Source organism: Dermacentor albipictus, chromosome 3, assembly GCF_038994185.2.
Source record: "Dermacentor albipictus isolate Rhodes 1998 colony chromosome 3, USDA_Dalb.pri_finalv2, whole genome shotgun sequence".
Classification (NCBI taxonomy): domain Eukaryota; kingdom Metazoa; phylum Arthropoda; class Arachnida; order Ixodida; family Ixodidae; genus Dermacentor; species Dermacentor albipictus.
In genome coordinates, this window is record NC_091823.1 from 146,563,083 (window position 1) to 146,590,997 (window position 27,915).

A 27,915-nucleotide genomic window follows, 5' to 3' on the forward strand; every position below is an offset into this window, starting at 1 on the left:
GGAGCACTCAGTCTAGCACCCATTTTTTTCTGTTATCGCGCTGGTCCGGTCAATCAGACGTCGCTTGGTCGTCCGAGGCTTTGATAGAGAGAGCGGCTTCCCGCTGGGATGGGGAGACGTTGGGTACTCTAGGAAGGCCGGGTGGTATGGAGCATTCACACGTAGAATGGTAGAGGTTTGGGTGTCCTCTACAGAAAGGACATTTGTCGGGATAGTGGGTAGGGTAAATGTGCGGCGGAGAGCAAGGCTGGGGAACGTATTAGTGTGGAGCTTGCGCCAAGCGGCTGCACCTACACGGTTTACTTCCACGTGTGGTGGAGGGAACGTTCTAAGCGATAGTGTGTAGTGTTGCAGTTTATGCGTGTATGTAAGTGGTGTCTTTTCCACCATGTCAGCGTTCCAGCTGCGCAAGGAGGCTGACGCATCGGGCTGTCGGACGAACGCGCTCATTGCCAGGCAGACACGCATGCCAAGCTGTCCAAACCAGGTGAACTCGTGGGAAATGTTGGTCCTTGTGCAGCATTTTACGACCCATCGGGGATAACAGCTTGTTGACCACAAACTCTTTCAAGTAGCTGGGTGTTACAATTGTGCATATAATTTAAAATGACATACAGATATAGATGATAAAACGACTGGCCAGACTTTCTATATATTCAAAATGTATAAGGGATCATTCAGTTAACTTGAAGTTAGCGTTGTGGAGTTCAGAATCGCCACACGAACGTGGACTTCTTTTTCTTTATGAGGCTTCTTTTTTATGAAATAAGATTTTATTAGTAGTAAAACTACTGCTTATAAACGTGCGTTTATATGTAATGAAGTGTTCTTTTACTAAGTGTTTTACTAAGTGAAGTGTTCTTTTGGTAATGCAAACCCTTCCGTTCTTGTTATAGCCTGTTTGGTAAATCCCTCGATCATGTAGAACATTTTAAATTCCTGGTGTCTGTTTGTCTACTGAAACATGTAGGCCACGCAGCTGCTAACGCCATTTGTGTGTTAAATTTCCGCAAACGTAATTTCAAACCTGTCCCGAAAAGTCTTAAAGAACCTCTGTGTGTAACAAATGTGTATCCAATCTTTGAATATGCTGATACAGTACGGGATTCTCACCGCCAAGTGCTCATCTATAAACTTGGGTCATCTATACACATCTATAAACTATAAGCATATAAAATCGCGTTGCACGCTTTGTCAGTGGTATTTATGACTTTAATTTTACTATAACTCTCAGTAAAAATAAAATAGGTTGTGAAGCTTTCCAGCAGCGAAGAAAAGTATTGCGTTGAAATTATTTTCATTCCATTTTGTATTATGAAACTGCTATTATTAAAATTTTACACATTAGAAGCCCATTCAACATATCATGCAGAAGTGCTCTTGCTAAAATGGTTGTGGAAGTAGAATGTCAACGAATGTATTTGGTCATTCTTTTTTTTGCGATTAACGAGTGGAAACGCTTTGATGTCAGTGTTATTGATGTTCTCGCAAATGTGTTTACCTCTTCCTTGCAAGGCGTAGGCTTTAGTTGAATGTTCAATTGACGCCTGTGCCTATCGGCTTTCTTATTTTGATTGTGGCTCCTTTTCCAACCTCCCTACAACAATGCCCAAATGGGCGATGTAGGCTTCTAAATGAATTCATAAAGGTAAATAAAAAAAATGAAGTCTCGTAGTCCCATGCTGCCGAATTCCCAATAAGTGGGTGTACTTCCAAGCGTCCGAACAGCAATCGTAGTCGCTGAACACCAAGGCGGGAGGGCGTTTGTGCCTGTTTTACCGGCCCGTACCCGGCGGCAGCGCTGATTTGACTCAGCTGTTCGAGCGAGGAGATGAGCAGCCCCAGCCATTCAGCAGCGGATGAAATGAACAGCCGACTAGGTGGACTCCTACAGAATACCCTCCCTGGTCTGCCTCCAAGAGCAGCGGTGGATAATTGTCAATTTCACAAACACTGTGGCGGGAAAAAGTTGCGGCAAAACCCATCGCACAATGACTGTCGACGATATTGCGTTTAGCATTGAATCAATACGGAGACACAATGTGTATCAACCATCGGAATGAGCTATGTTTGAGGCGTGTACTGAAGCGGCACTCCCCTTTCGCACTTCCCTAAGAATACGCGACGCCATCTGGCGCCGCTGCCACGAAACCTGCGCTTGGCCCCGAAATGCATGGTGCGACGGCGCGTGCGAACGTTGAGAAACACGTCATGGGGCAACCGAGCAGCTCTCTCGTGCGTCTGTTTTTTTTTCTGGATACGCGGCTCCATCTGGTGGCGCTGCCGAGAAGTCCGCACATAGCCTCCGAGACCAGAAGCGTGGTGCATTAGTACCTGTGATGGTCGAGAATTGTTGCCTTGCTTGCCACACAGCTAGAGCCATGTACACAGTGAACCAAGTCGGTGAGAGATGCATTGATGAACGGCACAATCCTATTGCATTCATGGCGCAGCTCCCTAATGCGTTGGCGGGATAGACGTTCATTGAAATGCGGCGCATACGCAGTGCGCAGTCTGCTAATGCGTTGGTATGTAATATAGTTTGGCAAATATTCGCCAAAAAGTACGTTAGTACAGTGTGACGAAGCCTCGCTGCCGCTTTCGTTGTTCAACTCGTCCGCGATAAGAACCCTCCTCGGGCAAGGCATGTCGAACGACATCGCTCGATGCTTTCTTTCCTTGATCATTATTTCATGGCGCTACGGGAGATTGGCCAAGAAGCAAACGCACAATGCTGTTCGCAAGCAGAGTCGTCTTCTTCGTCATCGAGATCCCGCTGCCGCTTGAAGCAATGCCTACTTGGCAGCGATAAAACGGGTGGATTCGAACCCTGTTACCTCAGCACCGCAGTCTGTGGCACGCTACCCATTCGACCATTGAACCCAGTGACCCAGCTAGGCTAGAAAACGGTTTAGTATACAAACTTTTATAGATACATAGCCCTCCAAAAGTGCGTGACGTACCCCACGAATGCTAACGCTATAAAAAAATATCAGTGGTTGTGTGGGCCCCTCACCTATCCGAGATCCGCGAAGCACGAAAGCACTTCCAGCTCGGAGCCAGCCGTGACCTGCCCCTTATTTCGAGAGACTCGGCCATCTTACAATTAAGCCCACAACCGCACCGGCAGCGTGCGTGCTCGTGCAGCGCACGTGACCACCCCAACCGGGGCCAGCCACACCGACACGCCGAGGCCGAACACATCTCGCCACCTCCCAGAAGCCAAGCCGTGCGACATTCGCCACACGAGAAGTCTTGTGGTGATTGCATGATGCGCCATGGGAAGCTAAGTATTAATGCACAGACATCACATGGCTCGTGAGGCGAAAAATCCGACGTTGTCGGCGTCGGCGTGGACCACACGCTGCTCCAAAAGCGCTACGAAGACTCGACGTTTGGTAGGAGTAGAATCCAGGACATTTCGTTTTAATTTAGGCGAAGTTAGTTAAGATAAAGCTAATTAAAGCAGATTTAAATAAGGGATTCGAAACCGCAGCCTTTGGTCGGTGTCGTACCCAAGACCTTTTCTGCTAATTAACACTAACTTAATAAACAGAGTTCACTGAGATAGAGTTATGGTACTCGCGCCCGCGACCTTTCGTGTTATTTAGGCAAAGTTAATTAAGACAAATTTAACTAAAATGTGATTATTTAAGGCGCTCGAACCCACGAGCTTGGGGGGCCGTCGAATCCTCGTCATGGCATGGGAGTCGAGCCCACGACTTTGGTGTTAAGAAGAACTTATTTAAGGAACAGTTATTTAAGGTAGAGTTATGTAGGAACCCGGACCCAAGAGCTTTGCTGGAAGGCGAACTCTCGCCCTTGCGTTGTGCCCACCTAGTGAGGAACACCATTCGACATGTGACGTCAATGCTCTTCTGCTGACGTTGCAGCAACACCTTTGCATTGATCCACGTAGGGATAACTAAGGTACCCTTGACTGTTTTGGTATGTCGGAGAGCGTGAAGAAGATATCCTACTTGCAAGACATGTTATAGATGTCTGTGACCAGCCAAAATGGGCAAAGCGTCTACAACTGTTCAAAGGAGCTACAACACATCCCGCAAAACTTCTTAAAGCTACTTTAAGGAGGCTACGAGAAGTCCTGCGAAATCTGATGCAATCCGCAGGAAGAAAAGTAAACCTAACGGCGAAGCTATGGTCACCGAAGGGCAGTCCAGAGAAAAGGACCGTGAGGTCACGGTGATTCCAGACTATAAGGGATATCAACCGTTTTAAAGAAACCTTACATGACATTTTGTTTTGAGTACTCTTGTTTTCACTGTGCTTGCAACTATGGTTTGAGTGCGCTTCTCACATTGAATTGTGCACTCTGCTTGCTAACGTCCCTTATACAACTTTATGTAATGGTTTATGTAATCAATGTACGCTAAAATATGTAATAAGAAATATTCTTTATTTACATTGTTTCTTATCCGCTAATATTGTATATTAGTACTTTTATATCTTGGCTGTTTGCTTACGCTGTTGTGCATAATATATGTTCAACTTATTCCCCACTCCCATCTGTAATGCCATTGCCCCTGAGGGTATAATAAATAAATAAATAAATAAAAAATAAATAAATAAATAAATAAATAGGGGTGTGTGAATATTGAAATTTTTGAATACGAATCGAATTCGAATAAGGCAAAAACCTGTCTTCGAATATAAAATCGGATATCAAATATTTGTGTAGTATTAAAATGTTGAAAAACGAGGCAACAATAGCTTTATTACCCTTTTAAAAATTATATTGCATTTTACAAGGCTGCTTCAGATTAAAGAGGCGCTCATTATAGGTAATGCACTCAGGTAATGTCAGGTAATGCTCTCAGTCAGGTAATGCGCTTGCTACAGATTATCGTGAATGAAAATTACCTGCTGTCAACATGTTCAGGACGTAAGCGCTCTCAATGCATTGTGACAACATTTCCACCGGTAGAAGAGCCCACTGGGAACTGAGGTGGCAGGGATGGCCAAGTAATTCTGGGCGAGTGCACTTAAAATAGGGTGCATGAAGCGGTCAATGGTCTACCACCACTCACAAGGATCCTTGCCCCTTTCAAGAAGGGGCTTTTCCGCATTGTGTGTAACTTCCCTCTCAGGGCCAGATGCCAAATGTGTCTTCTCCTTGTTCATCACTAGATCGTCAAAAGCATTCCATACACTGGATAACAACAGTGGACACAAAGTCGACGCGGGCATGGCGGTGTCCCCGCTGGGTTCCACGTCAGCTGCCTGCAGCTCCCTTGTCACAAAGTCTTTCAACCTGATCATCTCACCAGATGCCTGAGGAAGTGTGGCCTTAAAGCGCGGATCAAGAAACATGGTCAGGCTGGCCACTTCGTCCAATTCGCACTCCGCAAAACGAGTCTTGATGCATTTTTCAAGATTGTTAGCAAACCCTGAGTTGCCTTTGTAACCTCCTAGGCAATGCAACATTCCAAAAATAATTGGAATTTGACACGACAAGGAGGGGTACTTTTCAGCACTTAAAATCACAGTTGCGTCAAACAAGGGCTTCAGTGCCTCCACAAACTCCACTGAATATATTCACTCCGCAAAGTTAAAGGTATTTATATGCTCGGGTCCGAAGTGGTGAGCTCAAGTTCGAGGGACTCTTTGAGTTCAAGGAGCCTTGAGAGCACGAGGTACTGACTCTTCCATCTTGTAACGACATCCTGCACGAGATGGAGCACGTCTTCGTTCAACTGCTTCTGCAAATCGTTCAGTCATTCCTGCGCACTAGGGCTGTGCTTCTAGTGTCTTACAATCGTTCTCGCCTTCTTGCAGAGTCTGTTGTGTTGATTTCCGGAGTACACGACATTGCATCGCTGATCGCCAGCTGCCGAGTGTGCGCAAAGCATGCCCGCTAGAGCCATGGCAGTCTCCTGGCAGCCGCTCAGGTATTGCGGCCGTTGTCCGTCGCGATGTACTTCCCACAGTCGATTGGTATCTCCCAGTCGGTGCATAGCAGCTCCAATGAGGCAGCCTCTCCCGCCGCCCGCCCTAGGCGGGGCGAGGGGGGGTCCCTCCGCGACAATATGCGCAAGCCTGCGGCGTTGTTTGCCGCCGTGTTGTTGTTTTGAGGGCTTGCATTTGCCGAGCGTCCGTTATTCGCCAGCGTTTCGATCTTATTCATAAGCGCCCGTATTTGGGCGTTCCGTTCCTGGATCTGAGCGTTTTGGCGCTCTATGATCCTCTTAAGTTCTATGACTTCGCTACTGTCCTTTTGCTGATTCGCTTGTGAGTTAAGGGGTTGGGAGGGGATGAGCGGTGGGAACTCGGTGTTGTTGGTTCGAGCGACGGGAGACCTGTTGGTCCAGCCCACCTTTTTCTCGGCGATCCCTCGGCGTCCGGTTGACTCGCTCCGGGACCTTGAACCGGCCCCGGATCTCGAACTGGTCCGGGAGCGCGAGCGGCGGTTGCCGCCGCCATTGCCACCCCCGGATGGTGTCTTCGATCGGGAGCGGCGGGAGAGGCTGGGGTTACGCACAGTGCATCAAGTAATCAAGAGGCGATGGACGCCGAAATGAGCCTCGCGAGCGGTGAAGAAGCGGTGACCGCAGAGACCGCGACCACGGCAACGACACAGATCCCGCGAGAAGGAGAGCTGACGGCCATTTTGGCTGCAATTTCCCAAATTAATGAAAGGCAAGGCAAAATGGACGCCCGACTCGAGGCTGTCGAGAGTCAGTCTCACGCGCGATCGGTGAAGCACAAGCGCATAGTGCCAAAAGTAGCCTCAACTTCGGTGAGGAACCGCTTCGCGTCCCTGAAAAAGGAGCGGTCCAAAAAAATCAAAGGCGCGATCGCGAAAAGGCGCAATCGACTTGAGACGTCCGGAAAGGATGATGCTGAAGCCAAGTAAGAAGCACAAGAAGAAAACCGGGGGGGATACCACAGTAATTTACAATTGGAACTGCCGAGGGATTCGCAACAAAGAAGCGTAACTATTATTACACATTGACGGGCAAGAAAACAAGCCCGATGCAATTGCTCTACAAGAAACAAACGGGAAACCAAGACTCCCGGGGTACGTCACTTACACGGACCCCACGGAGAACGGGACGGCGGTGCTCGTCCGCAGCAACGTGGCGGCAACTCAACATGTCACGGCGCAGGGTGGGTGCGAGCACACGCTGGTCGAAATTCATGCTAGAGAAATTGGCAGCTCGGGCAATTTATTTGTAATGAGCGCGTACTGCCGTCCGTCACAACGGCAGTACGAATTTGACCGCATCGTGAGCCAGGCGAAAGGGTTGGCGGGGACCAGGCCCCTCCTGATCCTCGGCGACTTTAACGCCCCTCACACAACGTGGGGCTATAAGTTTCAGTCCAAGAGAGGAAAAGCATTGGCGAAAGCAATGGAGGATCACGAGATGGCCCTCCTGAACGAGCCGGACGTATCCACCAGAAGAGGCAACGGTGTCGCTAGGGACACCACACCAGACCTGTCGTGGCAATCGGGCACGCTAGACGTCTCGTGGAGAAGCGAAGAAGTGGACCTGGGGTCTGACCACAGTGTGATCGGTATCACGATCCGAGGCTCCCGATATCGGGCTGTACTGGGGACGGCGCGGATCACGGATTGGGACAAGATTAGAAAGTTTACCCAAGAACAAGAAGAGGCATCCAAGGAAGAAACGGGACAGGCTGACAGACAAAGGACCTACACCGATTGGGCGAGGGACCAGAAGAAGGCTCTAGATAAATTTACCCGAGAAATCGCAACGACGTCGCAGACACCGTACGTGGACGCCAGACTGACCCACATGTGGGCGGCCCGACACTCGTTGACGCGGCGGTGGAAACGTCAGAGACACAACAGAAAGCTGGCCAAGCGCATAGCAGTCTTGAACAAACAGATCGCCGAGTACGCAGCCAAACTATGTAACTAAAATTGGCTGAAGACCTGCGACGGCCTACAGGGCAAGCTCTCGACGTGGAAGACGTGGTGTCTCTTGAGGCATCTGATCGACCCGCTGAGTAGCAAAACTGCGACCAATCGCAACCTCACCAAAGTACTGAACACGTACAAGGCAGACGGTTGCAGGCTCCTGGAAGACCTGAAGGCCAAGTACCTAAAGACAGAGAAGGGCCAGTACCCGGTGCCCGAGAGGTACGAAGGACCCGACAACGAAGAACTGGACCGGCCGTTTACCATGATGGAGCTGTGGACAGCTATAGATGACAGTAACAAGAGAAGTGCACCCGGCAGGGACGCCATAACTTACAAATTACTCGGTAACATGAGCGGTACAGCGGCCCGCGGCCTCCTAGAGCACATTAACGAAGCCTGGGAGAGCTCGCAGTTGCCGAAGGAATGGAAGGACGCCGAGATCCGCTTCATTCCAAAGCCCGGCAAAGCCCTCACGATAGACAACATGCGGCCCATCTCCCTCACATCCTGCGTGGGGAAGGTGATGGAGCGCATGGTCCTTCGCCGGTTGCAAAAGCACCTCAAAGAAACGGATCAGATGCCAGAAACGATGTATGGCTTCAGGCAAGATCTCAGCACCCAAGGCGTAATGATACAACTTCACGAACTGCTCGTCAAGCCGGCAACGAGGCATGCGCCGCGCGGGATACTCTCCCTCGACCTGAAGGGAGCGTTTGACAACGTGTCCCACTCGAGCGTGTTGCAGAATCTAAACAAAACCCGGTGTGGCAGAAAGACATTCGGCTACATAAAAGATTTTCTGTCAAACCGAACGGCGACCATCAGGATAGGGGAGGAGAAGTCGGACCCTGTCGAGCTCGGCGATAGGGGCACCCCTCAGGGATCGGTCTTGTCGCCCCTGCTCTTCAATCTGGCCCTGCTGCCCCTGCCCGGTCTACTCAAGCAAATCGAAGGCGTGGACCACGCGTTCTACGCCGACGATATTACGCTGTGGACGGCCCGAGCCGGATCCGATGCCTGGATGGAGGAAGTCTTGCAGCGGGCGGCAACGACCGTGCACGAGTACGCAAAGTCGTGCGGACTGAGCTGCGCTCCCCAGAAATCAGAGCTGCTCATGATCCAACCGGGAAAAACCAAGAAGGAGCTGCCGCCGAACGTGATTATCACGATCGCCGGAACGACCATCAAGCCAACACAGCAGATTAGGATTCTCGGCCTACTACTTCAGAGCGACGGAAAGGCACAGGCAGCCATCACAAAGATCAAGACTACATCCGAACAGATACTTGGTATGATTCGGAGGGTATCAAACAGAAACCGAGGCCTTAAAGAGGACGATGCCATGCGCCTGGTACGCGCGTTCGTCGTGTCGCGGGTTACCTACTCCGCCCCGTATCTCCAGCTGACGAAGGCGAATAGGGACACCCTAAACACGATGCTTCGTAAGGCAACGAAACAAGCACTGGGCATACCCATATACTCATCCACGCAAAAACTGCTAGACATGGGGGCCCACAACACGGTGGAGGAGCTCATCGAAGCCCACCTCTCTAATCAGAGAATCCGGCTCAGTCACACGGAACACGGACGAGCCGTCCTACGCAAGATAGGATGGCAGATCGAGCCAGTACCCATCAAGACGGCCCTTCCAGAAGACTGGAAAATGATAATTCAGACAAAACCCCTTCCCCGGAACGTGACGCCGGGCAAGGACGATGAGAGGCGCGCCGCGCGAGCCAAAGCCCTAGCCCGTAAGCTAGAAGAGAACCCCAGGGTCCTCTACGCGGACGCCTCGCTCCGAAAACACAGTGACCGTGCAACCGTGGTGGTTACTTCAAAGGAGAGGCTGATCGTCAGCGCGTCCCTGAAGACAACAGACCCCGCAGTTGCCGAAGAAGCGGCCGTAGCCCTCGCACTCGCACAGCCGAGCGTGGGCACCGTAGTCACCGACTCAAAGACAGCCTACAGAAGCTTCCGCAGGGGGGTAATCTCCTCCGCGACCCGAGCCATTCTAGCCAAGCACAAGTCTCCGGGAAGAGCCATAGAGCTCATGTGGGTCCCGGCTCACTCGCAGGTAGCAGGCAACATCATCGCCGACTACCATGCCCGAGAAATGTCAATCCGGACCGAGCACGAGCCGGAAGAGCTACTGCACCCGGTTACCAGCTTTCGCGACATTACCCGGATGTACCGAGAAGAAAGGGGCAGGCTGCCAGAACCGCACCCCAAACTCACCAGGCAACAACAGACGATCCTGCGTCGAGCGCAGGCGGGATCGCTTGCGCATCCCGTACTGATGAACCGCATGTACCCTGCGGAATACGATATGCTCTGTCCTTTTTGCAGAAGAGAAAAGGGCACCCTGCCGCACGTCTTGGCAGAGTGCACAAAACTCAAGACCCCCCCTCCTCCCCTTCCCACCAACACCCCCAATCCCCAACCCCTTGAGCGATGGGAGACCTTGTTATCCAGCCCCGCCCTACCGATTCAGCTCGCACTGACGGACAGGGGCCAGGAGCTGCTGGAAACATATGGGTCCCGTAACTAGGGAACCACCCCGTCTGGTGCCTGCGTGCACCACCGATTTATTTCGGGCCCAGTGAATGTTGCTTCATCATCATCCAATGAGGCAGCTGTGTTCACATTCATGTGATTTTCCGGCATATGTAGCGTGCTTAAAGTGAACTTTTTCATCTCAAACTTCACCTAAAGAAAATGACGCGTGAGACATATAAAGCCCTCGTTGGCACTCGTAAAATCGCTCATAAAAGCGAGAGTGCTTGTTCCGTGTTCAAGTGCTTTTCGCAGCTGGTGTGGTACCTTTGCTCTTGTTTCGTCGTTCAGGCGTTGGACGAGCACACACGACTGTTTTGCTCGAGATGGCAGGCTGTAGTACGGTGAAGCTGCTTTCATCAGTGCTTTGAACCCCCTGTTTTCTACAAAGCTATAAGGGGGAAGATCTAGGGCGACCATTTCCGCCCCTTTCTGGTTAAGTGCATTTTCTTTCTTCTCAGACAATGACTGCTGTCTCTGCTGTAGTATATGGTCCAGTGTTGGTTGATTCTTCAACGGCGCGTTTGCAGCGGCGTCTTTTTTGTGCTCTTCCGTCAACAAAGGGTGCTGTTTCGTGTGTTTTTGAAGAGAAGCAGTCGTTCCTGTCGGCGTTTGAAGAACACGTTTGCACTACTTGCACCGAGCTGTCGACGGTGAGAGGCTTGTGTGTTACCTCTATGGTAGATTTCTTCCGGCTTTCTTTTCTTGCTTTCGTGGTGATTCGTCATCCGCAGTTGATGCCATTCTTGGAGAACACGGTTGAGCGAGGGCTGTATCAGCACTGAGATAGCTGCAAATAGCAGAGCGGCGAAGTAAGCGTGGTTTGCGTTTGCCTCAAAGAGCAGCAGCGCTTAACGTAGAAAAGAGCCGGCGACCACCTTAGAAAAGCGGGAACACAAGGCGGGAGTTGTCGGTTTCAATACCACGTTTTCCTCAGACCTATATTTTTATCTTTTTAATTTTCAAACATCTAAAAATTGTCCACGTAGCATTTTAGAGATGCATATTTTATCGCGGATGCTTACACAACACGAAAGTACATCATATATCGTTGTGGAAGAGCCCTCTAATAAAGCTTGCTAAAAAAGAAACCGAAACTGATCATGTCTCACGGGCGTGATGCAGATAGACTGAAACAGAGCATACAGATAATGAGCGGATCATGCGAAGTTGTAAGTGAATAAACATGTTCTTAGCAGAGTGGGGAGCAAGCATGTAATTCATTAATTGCTCATTTAGTCGCAGTCTGTCCGAATATTTGTCGTTTCTACCGTTATTCGGCCGTCCTCGAATATTCGGGAATTTCCGAATATGCATTAGTCGAATCGAATACGCTTCGAATATGGAAAATATTCGATTCGTATTCGATTCGTATTCGAAATTTCGAATATTCGCACACCCCTATAAATAAATAAATAAATAAATACATGGTGGCAAGCATGTGTCTCCGTCACTAGAAGACGACTGTATGGGCATGTTGCGACTGATGTAAAGTGTGGCATGTTTCATACAGAAGTGACAGCCTGTGTAACAGCCACCCTCAGCATGACACCTCTAAGCATATCTTCCTCAGCCCTAGTTAGGAGACTTGGGGTGGGGTGGGAGAGAGCAGACACATGGGGTGGGGGGAAAGGGGGTATTAGCGTGTGGGTCCCCAAAGAGTCCCATCCGGTTTTACACACACGGCGAATTGCTGGAGTATCTCGAATGGGAGGGCTCTGTGCCTGCAGCAATATTGTAATGGTTCGAAGCATGTCCTTCAATCCAGTGTTACGTGACCCAGGTACGTGTATTGCGATTCATTGCGTGTATCGTGTCAGTGCTCGAACACAATGAAAATAACAAGACAGTGAGACTACAAGACAACGCAGCTGGTCTTGTGGTTCCGCCCGTGTTAAGCCTATTCGACGTCTTGAAGACGTTGTAGACGTGAATATCCCCAATGAGTCATTACCTCGGCGTGCAGTCGGAAGGCATTATCGAAGCGACGACTCACTGCCGTTATTCAGCCGGAAGTAAAGCTATAGTGCACTGATTCCTTTTTCATGCTTTGTTTTAATCTATGCATCACAGCACACGACAAGTTTCGCAACGGGTGCACCGTGACCCAAAGTTATGATCGCTCCAGCATTGTTAGTGTCGCTGCGCAGTTGGCAGGAAAGTAAATGTGTAACATTCGAGGCCATACATCACTGGGCAGATTGAATGCTATTGTGGTGCTTACGTGCAGTAGCCGCTATCATGATGCGAGCTCTCAGAAACCCTAGTTTACAAATATTGCAAGCTGTCTGAGCAGTGTCTAAATATGCATTTTTTCTTGTTTGGTTACCTTTACTTGACCCTCTTCTGGCTATTGTGTTAAGTCGTCACATTGTACAGTTAGAGTTGTATCGTGATTTTTATTGTAGTTTAGAAATAAATTTCTCGGCAGATTCTGTGTAAACAACAAAGAGCAAGAACTCTGCTTCAAGCAGTCAGTGTATTAAAGCTCCACATTTATATAAAATCAGCGTAAGCCTGTCGGATGGAGTGGTCAGCGAAGCCATTTCTCCGTTCTGATCTATCTAGGCGGCAGCTTCTGAGAGAAAGGTTCCTTATGTTAAAAATGCAAATTTGTACCTCGTAGTAACATTTAGGACTGAAAGCATGCCGTTACCTGGAATAATAACGCCAATTATGACATGTTTATCACAAAGACACACACAAAGAGAACGCCATGTAACAGCCGTTCGGCGTATTACCGACTGACTGCCGTAGGAAAATTTTCTTCGCTGGTCCCATTTTAAAGGATGACCAACTCTAATTCAATTAATCGTTTTTACCTAGGAAACTTTTAAAATTTCATTTCGAAAGTGCTCTATGGCATCGAGAACCTTGCTGGACACTGGCATCTGAACAAGCCTGTTAACAAAATTGTTTATACTCTTGGGTTTTATTAGATAAGACCACGATACAATTCGACGACACGTCGTCGTGGGAGACTGAACAATTTCAACCACCTGAGGGTCTTTATTGTGCGTTAAGCCTAACTACGCTAACGATATTGTATTCCTCTCTCAAGTCCTTCCAGAACCTAAACTTTCGCAAGGTAGGTCTCACATTTTTCTGCAAACTTCATTGACTCCGAACCTGAGGAAATTATCCATCTGAACCGTCCTGTTGTGGAATCCGTAGTTTTGCAAAAGGAAAGAACGCATTTTTCTAAACCCACCACTACCTTTTCTATAAAAACATGTTTATTGACCAATTTCACGTTCCATTTGCCTAAAAGGGAACAGTCGTCAACTCGTAAAAAGGTGAGCGCTGACTTCAGCCTGGTTAACAGTTGCTAAAAAGCTTTTACGGCTAAGCAGAGCCGCACTATTGGTCTCGGTTCCTCTGCAGGTCATTGCTCTTGCTGCAGAAAGTCGGTGCTGTTCGCCCGCTTTCGCTTGTTGGAACGCTCCATGGCAGCAGCTGCGTTCTCGCTCTTCGGATCCTCTTCTTCGTCGTCCAGAATGTCACCGACCTTGAGGTAGGAGCGTAGGTAATCCAACATGTCGGCGCCAAGTTTGTCAAGCTGGCGCACCTTCTTGCCGTTTGCCCCAGTAGGCGGCGCATTGCAGATGAGCTGTCCTTTGACAATGCCAGACAGCTGCCAGAACTGCATGAAAAAAATACATGTATGGCAAATCAGTTTTGCGGAAACCTGCAATGTCACTGAAGGTTCAAGAGGGAAGGAAGGAAGGAAAGGGAAAATTCGCGCGCGCTCACGCACGCACGCACACGCACACGCACACAGAAGCGGAAAGTAAATGGGTCAAAGCCTGCCGCATGATGTACTCCTGGTCTAGTCAAATCTATTATTCAAATTGGAATAATCAAATAAGTTGTTGGCTGCAATGAGTGGGCGGTGACAAACGGAAGCAAAGCGAGGTTTTCCAAGGCATGCAGCCATGGATTATTGAGCGAAAAGAGACGAATAGCCTTGGTTTGTCGACGACCTGCCTTTGGCCATTGTGCACCTTGGTTATCGCGTCATGCGCGCCGACACTTGCAGGGATGTGTGCAACTGCTATTCCTTTTGTACCTGGTAGCACGGTAGATGGGAGTTGATCTTCGTCAGAGTCACGTTATTAATAATTTTGTATGAATAACATGCGTGTTGGTTTTACAGCCCGCGTTCATAGAAAGCCATCATGCCTTATGCTTTTAGGACATTAGAAACTAGCAAAGACAAATCTCCGCCCTCTGCCTAAAATAAGCAATCTTAGACCTATCTCTACACAATGCAGCGCAGTTTTGACAAAGAATTGGCGATGATTTTTAGAGCCGGATACCCAGGCTAAGTCTTGAAAGCGGTCCATCAGATCCTCCCGAAGAAGGTGAAAGACCGTAGACGAAAATGAAAATATGCAGATTCCACGCACTATGGGAATCGATGTAATCGATGCTTGCAGTGCTGTTTCTGTTATTTGACTGAATTTGGCTTTGATTTCGACGGCATGCAGCAGTGATTAGGTGTTAAAAGAAGCTTTGCATGCACCACTTGCGTTTGTCTAAATTGCGCACACAGCACACAGCGAGACGTGTTTGCTCGAGACGTTGCTGCGCGCCGCTGTCCGTAGCCTGCGAGAAGGTTGGCACTGCCACTCCCACACACGGCGTATTGCATGGTGGATGAGACAGAGAAATCCTTTTACTTAAGCCTTAGGAGCAATAGCTGCTTCAACGTCCCTTGAGTTAGGGACCAGCACCCGCTGGCCACCCGTGCTCCGTTACGTATCAGGCATCTCCCCCCCCCTCCCCCACCCAGTTGTTGCAGGGTAACGGCACCGCGGATAAAGTGCGTATTTGCTGGATCACCACTTACGTGCCGTCATTTTCAGGCCGCGGTGCTTTAATGCGGCTTTGCGTTTGCGCACAAAGACCCTGCTTCAGTTGTCCGCGTGGACGAACTTCCATGGTGCTTATTTTTCAGAATTAGCAGAAACGTGCCATACCATACCTTGAATTATTATTATTATTATTATTATTATTATTATTATTATTATTATTATTATTATTATTATTATTATTATTATTATTATTATTATTATTATTATTATTATTGTAAGTGTGGTGAAAGAGAAGATGCCGGATAACATCCGAGGGAACCGGGAGGCAAAGGAGAAGAATAAACAAGTAAGAACTGGCGACATGGCGCTAATTTGACCTATTTGACATGTGTAGGCTTATTGGAAATTTCGGCGCAGCCGACAAGGGAACGAAGATGTAAGCGTTTTTTTTTTTTCCTGGAGAGGTACAACGATCCAGTTGTATTCAAAGGCTGCTATCTCCACGATTATTCTCCGGTCGACCTAACCGTGGACACAACGGGTAAGCTCCTGGATCTTGTTCTGGATCGAGCTTCTGTGTCGACCGAAGAGCTTGTTTAACGAGGCTCAGCGAAGGTGAATATCCCATTGGCCCTGTTTAGTCAGGTGGTACTCGGACGACCATTCGGTCGTGCAGCATCGTATGACCGCAAATCATCAATTCTACAAGCCATACCCATGCAACAAGAACATTTTTCGCAACAGAGCGCAGTGGCGGATGTTCGCCTGTCTGCTTTAAGCTACAAGAGAAACCATCTACTTGCAATTTTAACGCCAGAAACTTTTGACGTGTCTTCAAATAACCTAGAAAGATGAATGAATTTTTATGAGACCGTAGCGAAATACATTGGGTAGATTTCTGACCAAGACCCGGTCTTAAACATGCGACAATATCTGAGTGGTGTAGCCAGAATGCTGCATTAGTTGCCCTACATAGAGCTTGTTTGCGAACCTTGATGCATGTGGAAAGAGTTTTTTTTGTCAGCATTCCGAAGAAATAACGTGCAGCGATAAGACCAGGCACTGTTTTAACGTTTTAGGTGCGGTTCCTCGCTTGGCCACTTTCTTGAGAAGCAGTGACTGCTTGGACTTGCTGAACCAGATTTGCAATCACGATCCGCCTTAACGCTTGTATTTCACGGTCTCCCAAAAGATTTGCAACTACATGCACAAATAAAAGGGCCGAAAACTCCCGAAGCACTGCTAGAGCTGCTGCAAGTATTCGCTCATCTGTGGTGTTAGAGGAGCTGTGATACGCGGCAAGCTCCTCACGGACAGTCAGATTCTCAGTCCAGCAAATGTAAGGTAGCCACTAATTAAATATAGTGCAAATATTAGACTTCGTGCGATCGACTCAGGACCTGGTGACGCCTTGCACTCATGGACACTGTTCGAACGGAGACAATTGACAAAAAAGCCTCAGTGTGTTCCATGGACACGAAGCGAGACCGCGTTACTAATTTCTTCAAGTTTACTTGACATATAGCTCAATGTGAATGCACATAACCTGCGATCTCTTCAGTATCAATACTCAGAGAAGCGGAGCAAGTGCAGAAGACAGATGCAAAGACAGATCGGTCCTTGTTCGACGTTATGAAAGTTGTGAAGAGGAGCACGGCGAACGGAGAAGCTTAAGGCTAAAATATCAGTCGACGCACGCGGAAATTCTTGCCTTGATGATGGAAGGTGTCTTATGCGACTTTCTTCTCGTCTTCTCTCTCGTCATTATGGAGTTGGCTTTACGCATCCTGTTCCTCCTGCCTACCGTTCTGCCTCCCTCTCGGCCATTGCGCGTGACTGAAAATGTAAGCGCTGAAGCTTTTGCAATGCTTTTGTGAGGGGCACTTGCGTAATTACATCATTGTATCGACGGAGAAAGAATTCCAGAGAGCATTGTGGCATTGGCGACAGACTTGCGTAGGGGATAGTGGCGACGCCTCCGAAGTTCATTGGACAGATTTCCCACGTTCTTGCAATGCATACATTATGCACGTTATCAAGCATCTCCCTACGCGGCGTGCAAAACAACAGCAGTAGCATCGAATAAGCCAAAGGAAAAGACAAAGAAAGATTTGTTTTAAGAAAAACTGTCTCGGCCCAGAAGCAGATAGAGCCCTGAATAGTGCCTTATGTCCTCCATATGTCCCACAATGTGAAGAAGGTAGCCAACATGTATGGCGCTCCAGTCATGTTTTTGGCGCCACGTAAACTCGCGCGCTCTTAACGCGGGAATGTTAAGGGCCACGTGTCGCAGAAAATCTGGCGTCGAGTGTTTGGCGTCCCTGCGACAAAACGAATTTCGAACTTGAAAGAGCGTAGGTTAGGGCGTGTTGGTTCATAACTGAGGTTTTTTAGCGCACGAAAAGGGACGCAGGACAGTGGCAAGACGGGGACACAGCGCTAACTTCCAACAATTGTTTTATTTCACGAAGCGATACATATATATAGGGAACAGACACCACCGTACGCATGCGCATATGTACTGATTTTTTTGTAAGATGAGACAGCAACAAGACACGTGTAGGATTATATCGAAGATGAAAAATGACTGTGCATAGCCCCGGCAAAAATTTATTTTGTAATTGCAAGAATAAAATGTCATCTCCATCAGGCCCCCCTCTGTGTCACGTTAAAAAATTGACTTCATTTTTTGAAAGATGAATTGAAGGTGCGCTAACACAAGCGCTCCCCAACCTTCTGATCTTCGCCGCTTCAATTATCTCACGTGTTGTTTGCGTCGGGCTTCTTCCTATCGCCGTGCACTGTTTATAAATGGTGCTGCATCCATGTTTTCTGCAGTGAATAGCCAGATGCCCCACTCCTCGAGTTCGCACATTATTCGCGTGTTCACGCAACCTGTCATTTACACACCTTCCCCTTTGGCGGATGTATTTTTTGCCGCACGACAGGGGTGGTTCATACACGATATTGTTTTCACAAGGAACGTGACATTCCTTGTGATTTCTCCGGCAACTGGGCTTCTCAGAACCATAGTAGCTAGCGTTGCACAAGTTGGACAGCTTGATTGGTGCTGAAAAGATGACGCTTACTATTTGCGTTATTGCCAATCTCCTTCAGTGTGTGCGAAATATCGTGGATGTACGGTATTGTCACGTGGTAGTGACGGTGAAGAAAGAACACAGTAGCAGTACTGTGAAAGACAAAACTAGCTTTTATTGGGCGAACCTGTGCCCACACAACAGGCTACACCTAAAGCACAACGATAGCGGCGAACACAGTCGGCGATCATCGAAAATCTGATCAGCGGGTCAAGCGCGTCGGCTTTGATAGAGCAGTCCTCGAACGTTCCAGACTAATCGTTCGGACACGCATGCCTTCCACAAAGTTCTACACCATTCGCGTTACGCGATGAAATCAGATAGCACAAGGTTCGGCGATAACAGACAGCCGGGTAGAAGCATCGATAACTTTCCAGAGACGTCGGATACATGCAGGCGCGTCCCTTGCTGTGCGATTACAGTTAAGCGGTGAAACGTGGTCGCCCGATAAAGATAAGTACACGTGTCAGTATGATTGCGCGCTTCTGCTTCATTCCCGCATTTTCCGGTGAAGTGCACCGCTCATCCTGTCGCCCGCGATTTGTGGTCTTAAGGACACTTTTTGCGACAGCTGTGATGATATGCTGCAGAAAACCGGCCTGTTTGAAACGATTCACTTGCGCCAGAAAGCTAGACATACACTTGTGAGGACATGAGCGGCGAAGCGCATTCATTAAGGTTGACATTGCGATGCCCCTCTTAACTTTGAGTGGCCCGATGAAAATGGCAGTAGCGGCTTGTTCGCCCTTGGTTCATATGCCTAGCACACCTGGTGTCCTTCAAAAAACATTGTAATATCGAGGAGTCGCAAAGTACTATCCGATGGCGTTTCATGTGTAACAGTGAGCGGTTGTAACCACTTCTTGAAAAGAGCTAGCACTTGCGTGACTTCAAGACAAACCTCCCCGCTAGGATTTGGATCCAGAAGCACAAGGTAGCCGTCAACGTACCTATGCACCTCTTTTTAGATTTGCATTTTCTAATCTGGCATACAGTATCCTGTTTACACGGGCAAGATAAAGGTCACTTAAAATGGGCGTAATACAGGAACCAATGGAAATTCTTTGTTTTGGAAGATAAACACTTCAATCCCACTTGGAGAACGTCGAGCGAAGATACATGGATAATAGTTCAAGAAAACTCTGTGTAGTACGAGAGTATGCGTGCCCTGCAAAAGGCGGCTTCGATGACGCTGATGAGTATGGAACGATGCAACGTATAACATAGAACAGAGCCCGCTGTACTAGAAATGTAACTTGCAAGAGCGTAGGTTAGGGCGTGTTGGTTCATAACTGAGGTTTTTTTAGCGCACGAAAAGAGACGCAGGACAGTGGGAAGACGCGGACACAGCGCTAACTTCCAACAGTTGTTTTATTCCACGAAGCGGTACACATATATATGGGGAACAGACACCACCGTACGCATGCGCATATGTACTGATTTTTTGTAAGATGACCTGAGGTAAGGCACCACCGTACGCATGCGTACGGTGGTGCCTGTTTTCTATATATATATATGTGTACCGCTTCGTGGAATAAAACAAATGGTTGGAAGTTAGCGCTGTGTCCACGTCTTGCCACTGTCCTGCGTCTCTTTTCGTGCGTTAAAAAACCTCAGTTATGAACCAACACGCCCTAACCTACGCTCTTGCAAGTTACATTTCTAGTACATCAGGCTGTGTTCTATGTTCTACGTTGCACCCCTCCATACTCATCACCATCATCGCAGCGGCCTTTTGCAGGGCACGCATGCTCTCCTACTGTCTACGGCTCGACCAGATGCCGCCGGACGTGCAACGCTTCTGCGGGGACCTTGAACCCTCGCGAGGACATGGACGAAGAATTTGCAAGATTCTGAGGTCAGAATGCCTCAGGCAAGGTCGGCTTTACAGGGACTTGCTACATGCAAGAGTTTTCCTTTAGGAAAATCAACCTGCAGCAAAAAGGAAGTGGCGAGAGTACTCAACAACAATTGACGACAGTGTGGAAACCCTCTGGAGACCTCTGCTCAGGCTGCTACGGGCTAAACAGAATCAACAGAAAAAGAATCAAGGGAACCGGAACAACGCAGTCCACATCGAGGGAGACATACAGTAGCCTGGGTATGTGAAAGACACCCTGAAGCTAGGACCAAAATTTGCTGTTGAACCTAAACTGTCTGCTCCTGAACTCTTAACCTTGGTTAGGGATGTTTCAAAATGTGCTGATGGAAATGAAGCAGGAATGTGTATCTCAGCAGGTGTGGATGTTGTGTCGCGAGCTAAGCCATCCAGGGCAGCCGTGCCCTTAAAACGTGTGAAACAGTTCCTTTGTGAAAATAGCCTGGCACTGCTTCCTGTAGATAAAGAAGGTGGTTTTGTGGTCATCCAGCATAATTCGTTGAAACAGAAGGCAGATGAGGCTTTGCATTCCGTGTTTCATGGCAGGCGTGATGTCTCACTTGCGAAAGTGAAACCAGAAGCTAAGTAGCTTTGTCAGAAATTAAACCTGAGTAAACTGGTCCACGAAATAGAAAGTAAAAAATCTGGGATCCTTGAAACGTTTTTTTTTTAATCAAAACCCATAAACGAGAATGGCCACTGCGTATTATTGTGTCAGAAGGTGGAACTTGGCAGAGGTCCATAGGTCTTTTTCTTCAACGCAAGTTGAAATTGCTACCAGTGAATGATGCTTTTCTAACGAAGAACTCAGAGGAAGTAATAGTTTACCTGAAGACGCATGTAGGCAGTAATTTGAAAGCTTTCTGTATAGATGTAAAAGATCTATATTATTCACTGCCACATAATGAGTTATTAGTATGTGTTCAAGAGGCTATTGATGCTTACGATGAGCTGAAGTTTGTAAACATCATTTGCATATCTACACAGCGTTTTCTTGAACTATTATCTGTGTATCTGCGCTCGACGTTCTCCAAATGGGATGGAAGTGTTTATCTTCCAAAACAAAGAATTTGCAATGGTTGCTGTATTGCGCCAATTTTAAGTGACCTTTATCTTGCACGTGTAAACAGGATACTGTATGCCAAATTAGAAAATACAAATCTAAAAAGAGGTGCATAGGTACGTTGATGACTACCTTGTGCTTCTCGATCCAAATCCTAGCGGGAAGGTTTGTCTTGAAGTCACGCAAATGCTAGCTCTTTTCAACCAGTGGTTACAACCGCTCACTGTTACACATGAAACGCCACCGGATAGTACTTTGCGATTCCTCGATATTACAATGGTTTTTGAAGGACACCAGGTGTGCTGGGCATATGAACCAAGGGCGAACAAGCCGCTACTGCCATTTTCATCGAGCCACTCAAAGTTAGTTAAGAGGGGCATCGCAAAGTCAAGCTTAATGAATGCGCTTCGCCACTCATGTCCTCACAAGTGTATGTCTAGCTTTCTGGCGCAAGTGAATCGCTTGAAACAGGCCGGTTTTCCGCAGCATATCATCACAGCTGTGGCCGAAAGTCTCCTTAAGACCACGAAACACGGGCGATAGGATGAGCGGTGTACTTCACCGGAAAATGCGGGAGTGAAGCAGAAACGCGCTATCATACCATACATCCCCGATATCCCGCACAGACTGAAGATTGGCAATAACGCAAATGTAAGCGTCATCTTTTCAGCGCCAATCAAGCTGTCCAAATTGTGCAAGGCTAGCTACTGTGGTTCTGAGAAGCCCAGTTGCCGGACAAATCACAAGGAATGTCACGTTCCTTGTGAGAACAATATCGTGTATGAACTACCCCTGTCGTGCGGCAAAAAATACATCGGCCAAATGGGAAGGTGTGTAAATGGTAGGTTGCGTGAACACGCAAATAATGTGCGAACTGGAGGAGTGGGGCATCTCGCTATTCACTGCAGAAAACATGGATGCAGCCCCATTTATAAAGAGTGCACGGTGATAGGAAGAAGCCCGATGCAAACAACACGTGAGATAATTGATGCGGCGAAGATCGCTAGATTGGGGAGCGCTTGTGTTAGCGCGCCTTCAATTGATCTTTAAAAAAAGAAGTCGATTTTTTAAACGTGACACAGAGGGTGGCCTTATGGAGATGACAATTTAATCTTGCAATTACCAAAAAAAAATGTTTGGGCTATGCACGGTCGTTTTTCATCTTCGATATCACCCTACATGTGTCTCGTTGCTGTCTCATCTTACAAAAAATTAGTACATATGCGCATGCATACGGTGGTGTCTGTTAACTATATATATATATATATATATATATATATATATATATATATATATATACATGTACCGCTTCATGGAATAAAACAATTGTTGGAAGTTAGCGCTGTGCCCGCGTCTTGCCACTGTCTGGCGCCCCTTTTCGTGCGCTAAAAAACCTCAGAACTTCGAACCACGCATACCCAACAACGCAGGCCTTCCATGTGGCGCAAGGAAATTACTGAAGTAATTATACTTCGCAACAGAAAATATGTAGAAAAATCGTAAACTACGACTTGCACACAACCTACAGACAGATAGCATGGAATTGTAATTTTAATATACAAAAAAACATAATTCTGTTATGCGAAAACTAAAAAAGAACAAGTCCACTTTCCAGCGTTTGTACCACCCACAGAAGGGCCATGGCCTCCCAGATTTGCGCACGAAGATCTCAAAGGCCACAAAGCAGCGCTGCCGGTTCCTTGCAGCACCTGCAGATAGCGCTGGCCTCCGCCGCATCGAGGCCGACGCAAGGGGCGCGTTTGTACCAGAAAGATCGCCTTCATGCATAGCGTTCGACGCCAGCGTTTCCCTGTAAACATTACAGTTTACATAAGCAGCCATCCGGATAGCAGGGTAGCTACCAACCGCGCCCCAAAACTCCTCCCTGAGAACGGCCTCTCGCGACGGGACCGTTCCACACTCCGTCTGCGCACGGGTTCCGTGTGGACGGCAGCTAGGCTCCATGCCAAGGGACGCATCATCTCGCCAGCCTGCAGAAGGTGCGGTGACGCCGAGACCCTCGAGCACCTACTCTGCACCTGTCCTGCATTAGCCCAGGAGCGCGCTCCAGTCACTGCCACCAACCGATGGTATGGACTCCCGGCTACCTCAGAGACACACCTGCTCTTCCCGGCCCGCTACCACCTACCAGCACTGGCAGCCCTCCCAGCACTGGCTTGAATATGTGTACTCAAACGGGCTCCTAGATCGCCAATAGACTTCGGCTTTGCACGGCAACTGCCCGAGCGCTGGCCCCTGGATGATGCTGACGCCTGCTGCCTGAAACCTACTCTCCCTTTCCCCCCTCTATCCTCTCTTCTTTCCCCGCCCCCATCTCCATTACGCTACGCCGTGCTCCCATATGGGCTGCAGAACTGAGTGTATTTTCCCTCTCCCAAATCACGAAGAAGCAGAAGTTGCCGGGAGACGTGAGAAAGTCAAGGAATATCAATTGCTGTAGCCTTCCACTACTAAAGGAAATGCTTAAGCGTGCTCTAATTATTTTCATGTTAAAACACAAAGCAATAACGCCAGAACAATCACGTGAGGCCGCATTATAGATGTGCAGCCGGCGTGGTTTGCTTTATTGAATTTTTACCTGTTCACCTCGTGCGCGTCTGACGGCGACGCTGCGAATGACGATGCGAATGACGCTACAGTGACATCATTGTGAGGATTTGCATTTCTCGTCTGCTACATTTCCGCTATAACAGCTGGATTTTAATTTGTTTCCTGGCGCCGTGGATGTATGCTCGCGTGGCACGGCGTTCTCCGATAACTACTTGTAGTTTTCCTAGGTTGTTTTAAAAATACCAGCATTATTACGAGCAACAAGGTTATCTTCCCTATAACAAAGCACTGTGGTTGCTTAGCGGCTATGACGTTTCGCTGCAGAGCTGTCGGTTGTGGGGTATATGTAAATGAAGAGCAAAGTGCAGATATGCTCGTGTACTTAGATTTGACTGCACAGAACAGAATCCGAGATGGTCAAATCTAGTGGGCAGTCCTCTGTTATGGCGAATCTCCTAATGATTGTTCCTGGTACGTGAAATCCCAGAAAAGCTCTCTTTTTGAATATAATTACAGACGTCTCTGTAAGGGCATGAAGTCACGACTCAGTCACCAAGCGTCACACATAGCAAGTAAACGGCAGTCTACGCAGCTTTGAAACAATAACGATCGCAGGGCTCGCTGGCTAAATTGTACATCAACCATGGAGTAAGTTGGCGCAAATTTTACATTCCGTTCATAATTATATTCAGTTTGTCTTCCACGTATGAAACTCTTGCTCATATAAATAACCTAATTTCACTGACAGTTGGTTTATCACGAATATTAGTTGCATCACGCTCTATTATGTTTCATAGTCGCCAAGCATGCGTTACACTATATGTTTTGTAAATAAAGTTCTTGGCGATAGTGTAATACAAAAAATTGACATTTGAAATGCGAGAACAGTAACAAAATTTCTGTTGAACGGATTTTTAGGCTACTGGAGAGCGCTCAGAAAATATCACTTGATATAAGTGCAAGAATAAAGATATGTTAATAAGAAGCAGGAAAACCTATCACCGATTTATTGCGCCGATGTGTGTTTGGTCAATTTTTAGTCCTGAAACCAACCCGCTAAGAACAATGAACGGACAGCATGCTTTTCTCGCCCATCACAATTTCCGGATGAGAAGTGTAGAAACTTCCCCTTTGAAGTAAAAGTTGCATGATATCTTAGGCAAATCAGATCTAATCCTCAGCCACACATGTTTTTATAATTGCTTCGTGCTTTCTGGGCAGGTTCAGCTTGCATCGTGTTGGACCATTTAGAGTTCCAGATACATCACTTATTTACCTGATGTCATTTTCAACTGATGCCACATTGTAGCAATATACCGCATTCTACTGCAAAGGCGGTAAAGTAGCACATGCAATAATGCGGCGCAGAAACCACCTAATTTTTGGGAACAGGATCAGGTGTCTTTCATGAAGTGCTTAACGCTGTCGCCAGCAACAAAATTGAACTACCTGTGCACAAGGGATCAGGTACTTGAGCAGGCAGCGCGCGCTGGCGAGAGACAAACAGTATAGCAGCATAGACGTCGAGGAAGACGAGTAGAACGGTGGCTGGGTAGGAAGGACAACAACAACAACTACAACGGCAGTCCACTGCGTAGGGAGCGAAGCGGGCACCCGGCCTACATCACGAGCGGCCGGCGCGAGGCAGCCAAGAGAGTGATCCCTCTAAGTATGAGCGTCAGCTAAGACCTTCCGGTCAGTGAAAATGTACTTGTGTTTGTTGTGGCTCATCGTCATCACTGATTTTGCACCCCACAATATTGGTGACCATGGACGGTGGACATGGAGTTAAGACAACCGCAATGCTTCCAATGATCGATCATCGCCATGGTTGACAGCAATCGAAGAACCCCTGCACCGCAGCGCGACTTGGCTACTATTTCGCAAAGGCTACCCCAAAAGTGTCCAGTGGACCCCGAACTCTTGATCACTCAAATAAACAGCCAGTTCACCATTGCGCGAGTAACTTCGCAGGCTCAAAAATTCAACCATCTCCTATCCTCGATGCTGCCCTAGATTGCCACCCAGCTTCGCGATCTCATCCTTCAACCTCCTGGCGGCAGGCCCTTCTGACATCACGAGCCAATTCGTCAAACGTAGGACGATGTCGGAACAGCGACGCCTACATCAGTTTCTCCAAACTGAAGAGCTCGGGGATCGCAAATCTTCGCAGCTCCTGAGTCATTTTCAACAGCCCCTTGAAGACAAGGAAACCACCTTCGGTTAAAATTTGCTTCGAGAATTTTTCCTACAACCTTTGCCCTCCGCCGTCCGCATGGTTCTGGCGACCCGTAGCAGTTTGCCCATATCCCAATTAGCCAAACTTGCCGGCTGCGTCCTGAACATATCAATTGATTGATGATTGATGTTTATTGATGCAAGGGCATCAAAGGCCAATGAGCGCCAGGACATGTGTTATATTTAGTAAAATTGAGAGTTTAGGACTATGACCTAAATAAAGGCTGTATAGAGGCCTACACGTAAGATATATCTATAAATACTAGTAGATGATTTCTAAAATAAATACTAAGATAAATATACGGCCTTAAAGGCATTTGCTACAGGCTCACATGTTAAATTATTCTGGATCGTCTGAGTCCCTTGATGTACAATTCTTGCTTGCGCAAAGAGTGCGAGAGATCAGACATACTTTTGAGCATCAGATTGTACCTAAACCTGTGAGGTACAACCTGAAGCTTAGGATGGTATGAGATGACGTCGAGAAAGTTAGCTTGTGCAAGATAATTAAGAAATATTTTAAAGTTAAAAAAATGGCTGTGGCTTAGGTAAGGTTAAGCCCAGGATGCGAAGCATACTAGCCTTTATTTTAGTTGTTGAACCACTGTTTAGCCTGGTGAACTGCTGTTGCTTGGCTATATTTGGTTCGGCTAGACGAAGAAACAACTCATGCATTACTTCTTCGCCTTCAAGAGTGGAACGCGACAGCGTTCCCGTCGACCCCCCAAGGGGTGTAAGACAATGGGCTACAGGGCAGCGACTACGCGCCCCGCATTGGACGCGGTGAGCGTCGAGCAAAGCAGCGTTCGGCGCGGCAACGAAATGTGCGCCTGAGCAAGAGACGCACGCCTTAGAAACAGCGCGTTTCTAAGGCAACACCGCATTCACTAGAGGCGCTTTTGTACCGCTTTGAAGCGTTGTACTCGTGGCTCAGTGGTAGCGTCTCCGTCCCACACTCCGGAGACCCTGGTTCGATTCCCACCCAGCCCGTCTTGCAAGAGTTGAGCCAAAGCCACTTCTCCTCTGTCGTGACGTCACGGTGTCACGTGATTTCATGGTCACCGCCGCGCCTGAGGAGCTGGGTTGAGCCCTCGTAATATGCTTCGCATAAAAGTGCATCCTCTGATAAGAACATCGAGGGATGGTAGGGGGGATGTATATGGTGCGAGTAGAGTTCCCTAATATGAGCTAAGTGGTCTCGGTGAAGTTCAGGAAACTGAATGAGGACATGAAGGATGGTTAGCTTCTCATCGCAGCATGCGCTCGTCGGTGGGCCAGTTGCTGTCAAGATATATTTGTGTGTGCCATCAGTGTGCCCTATTCTCAGTCGTGCCAGGGTGACTTCGGTGTGTCTATCAAGCTTCAGTGGAAAAGATTTGGTTAACTGCGGTTTATGCCGGTGTAGCTCATTCTTAACTTCCTTGTCCCACTCAGTTTGCCAATTATTACGGAGCGCCTTTCATACAACAGGTTACATATCTACACCAGGTACCCAGCTTACATCAATTGTATCCCGATGATCCACTTGTGCAGCATTTTTGTCTGCACTTTCAATGCCTGCGATCACAGAGTGGCCTGGCACCCAGCATACAACAAGAGCAATTTTTTGTTTATACGATACCTGAATGTGCTTATGGAACTGGTTAATTACAGGGTTTCGGCTTGCTTTGCTACAGGACAGAGCTACTACAGCGCTTAAGGAATCTGTGTATATTATGGAGTTTCGTATCTTGTGCTGGGTACTATGCACTCAACAGTGATCAGGATACCGTACGCTTCGGCTGTAAAAA

At 47.9% G+C, this 27,915-nt stretch overlaps 1 protein-coding gene across 4 annotated transcripts in view; it reads right to left on the bottom strand.

The window, feature by feature from the left end:
* Positions 1 to 13,673: 13,673 nt before the first annotated feature.
* Positions 13,674 to 27,915, bottom strand: part of LOC139057611 (NLR family CARD domain-containing protein 3-like) — a 123,030-nt gene continuing 108,788 nt past the window's right edge. For all 4 annotated transcript variants that reach the window (XM_070536145.1, XM_070536147.1, XM_070536146.1 and 1 more), the window contains one exon: positions 13,674 to 14,102. In XM_070536145.1, the coding sequence (XP_070392246.1) occupies positions 13,845 to 14,102 (258 nt within the window). In that variant the 3' untranslated portion in view covers positions 13,674 to 13,844. The remainder of the gene's footprint in view (positions 14,103 to 27,915) is intronic.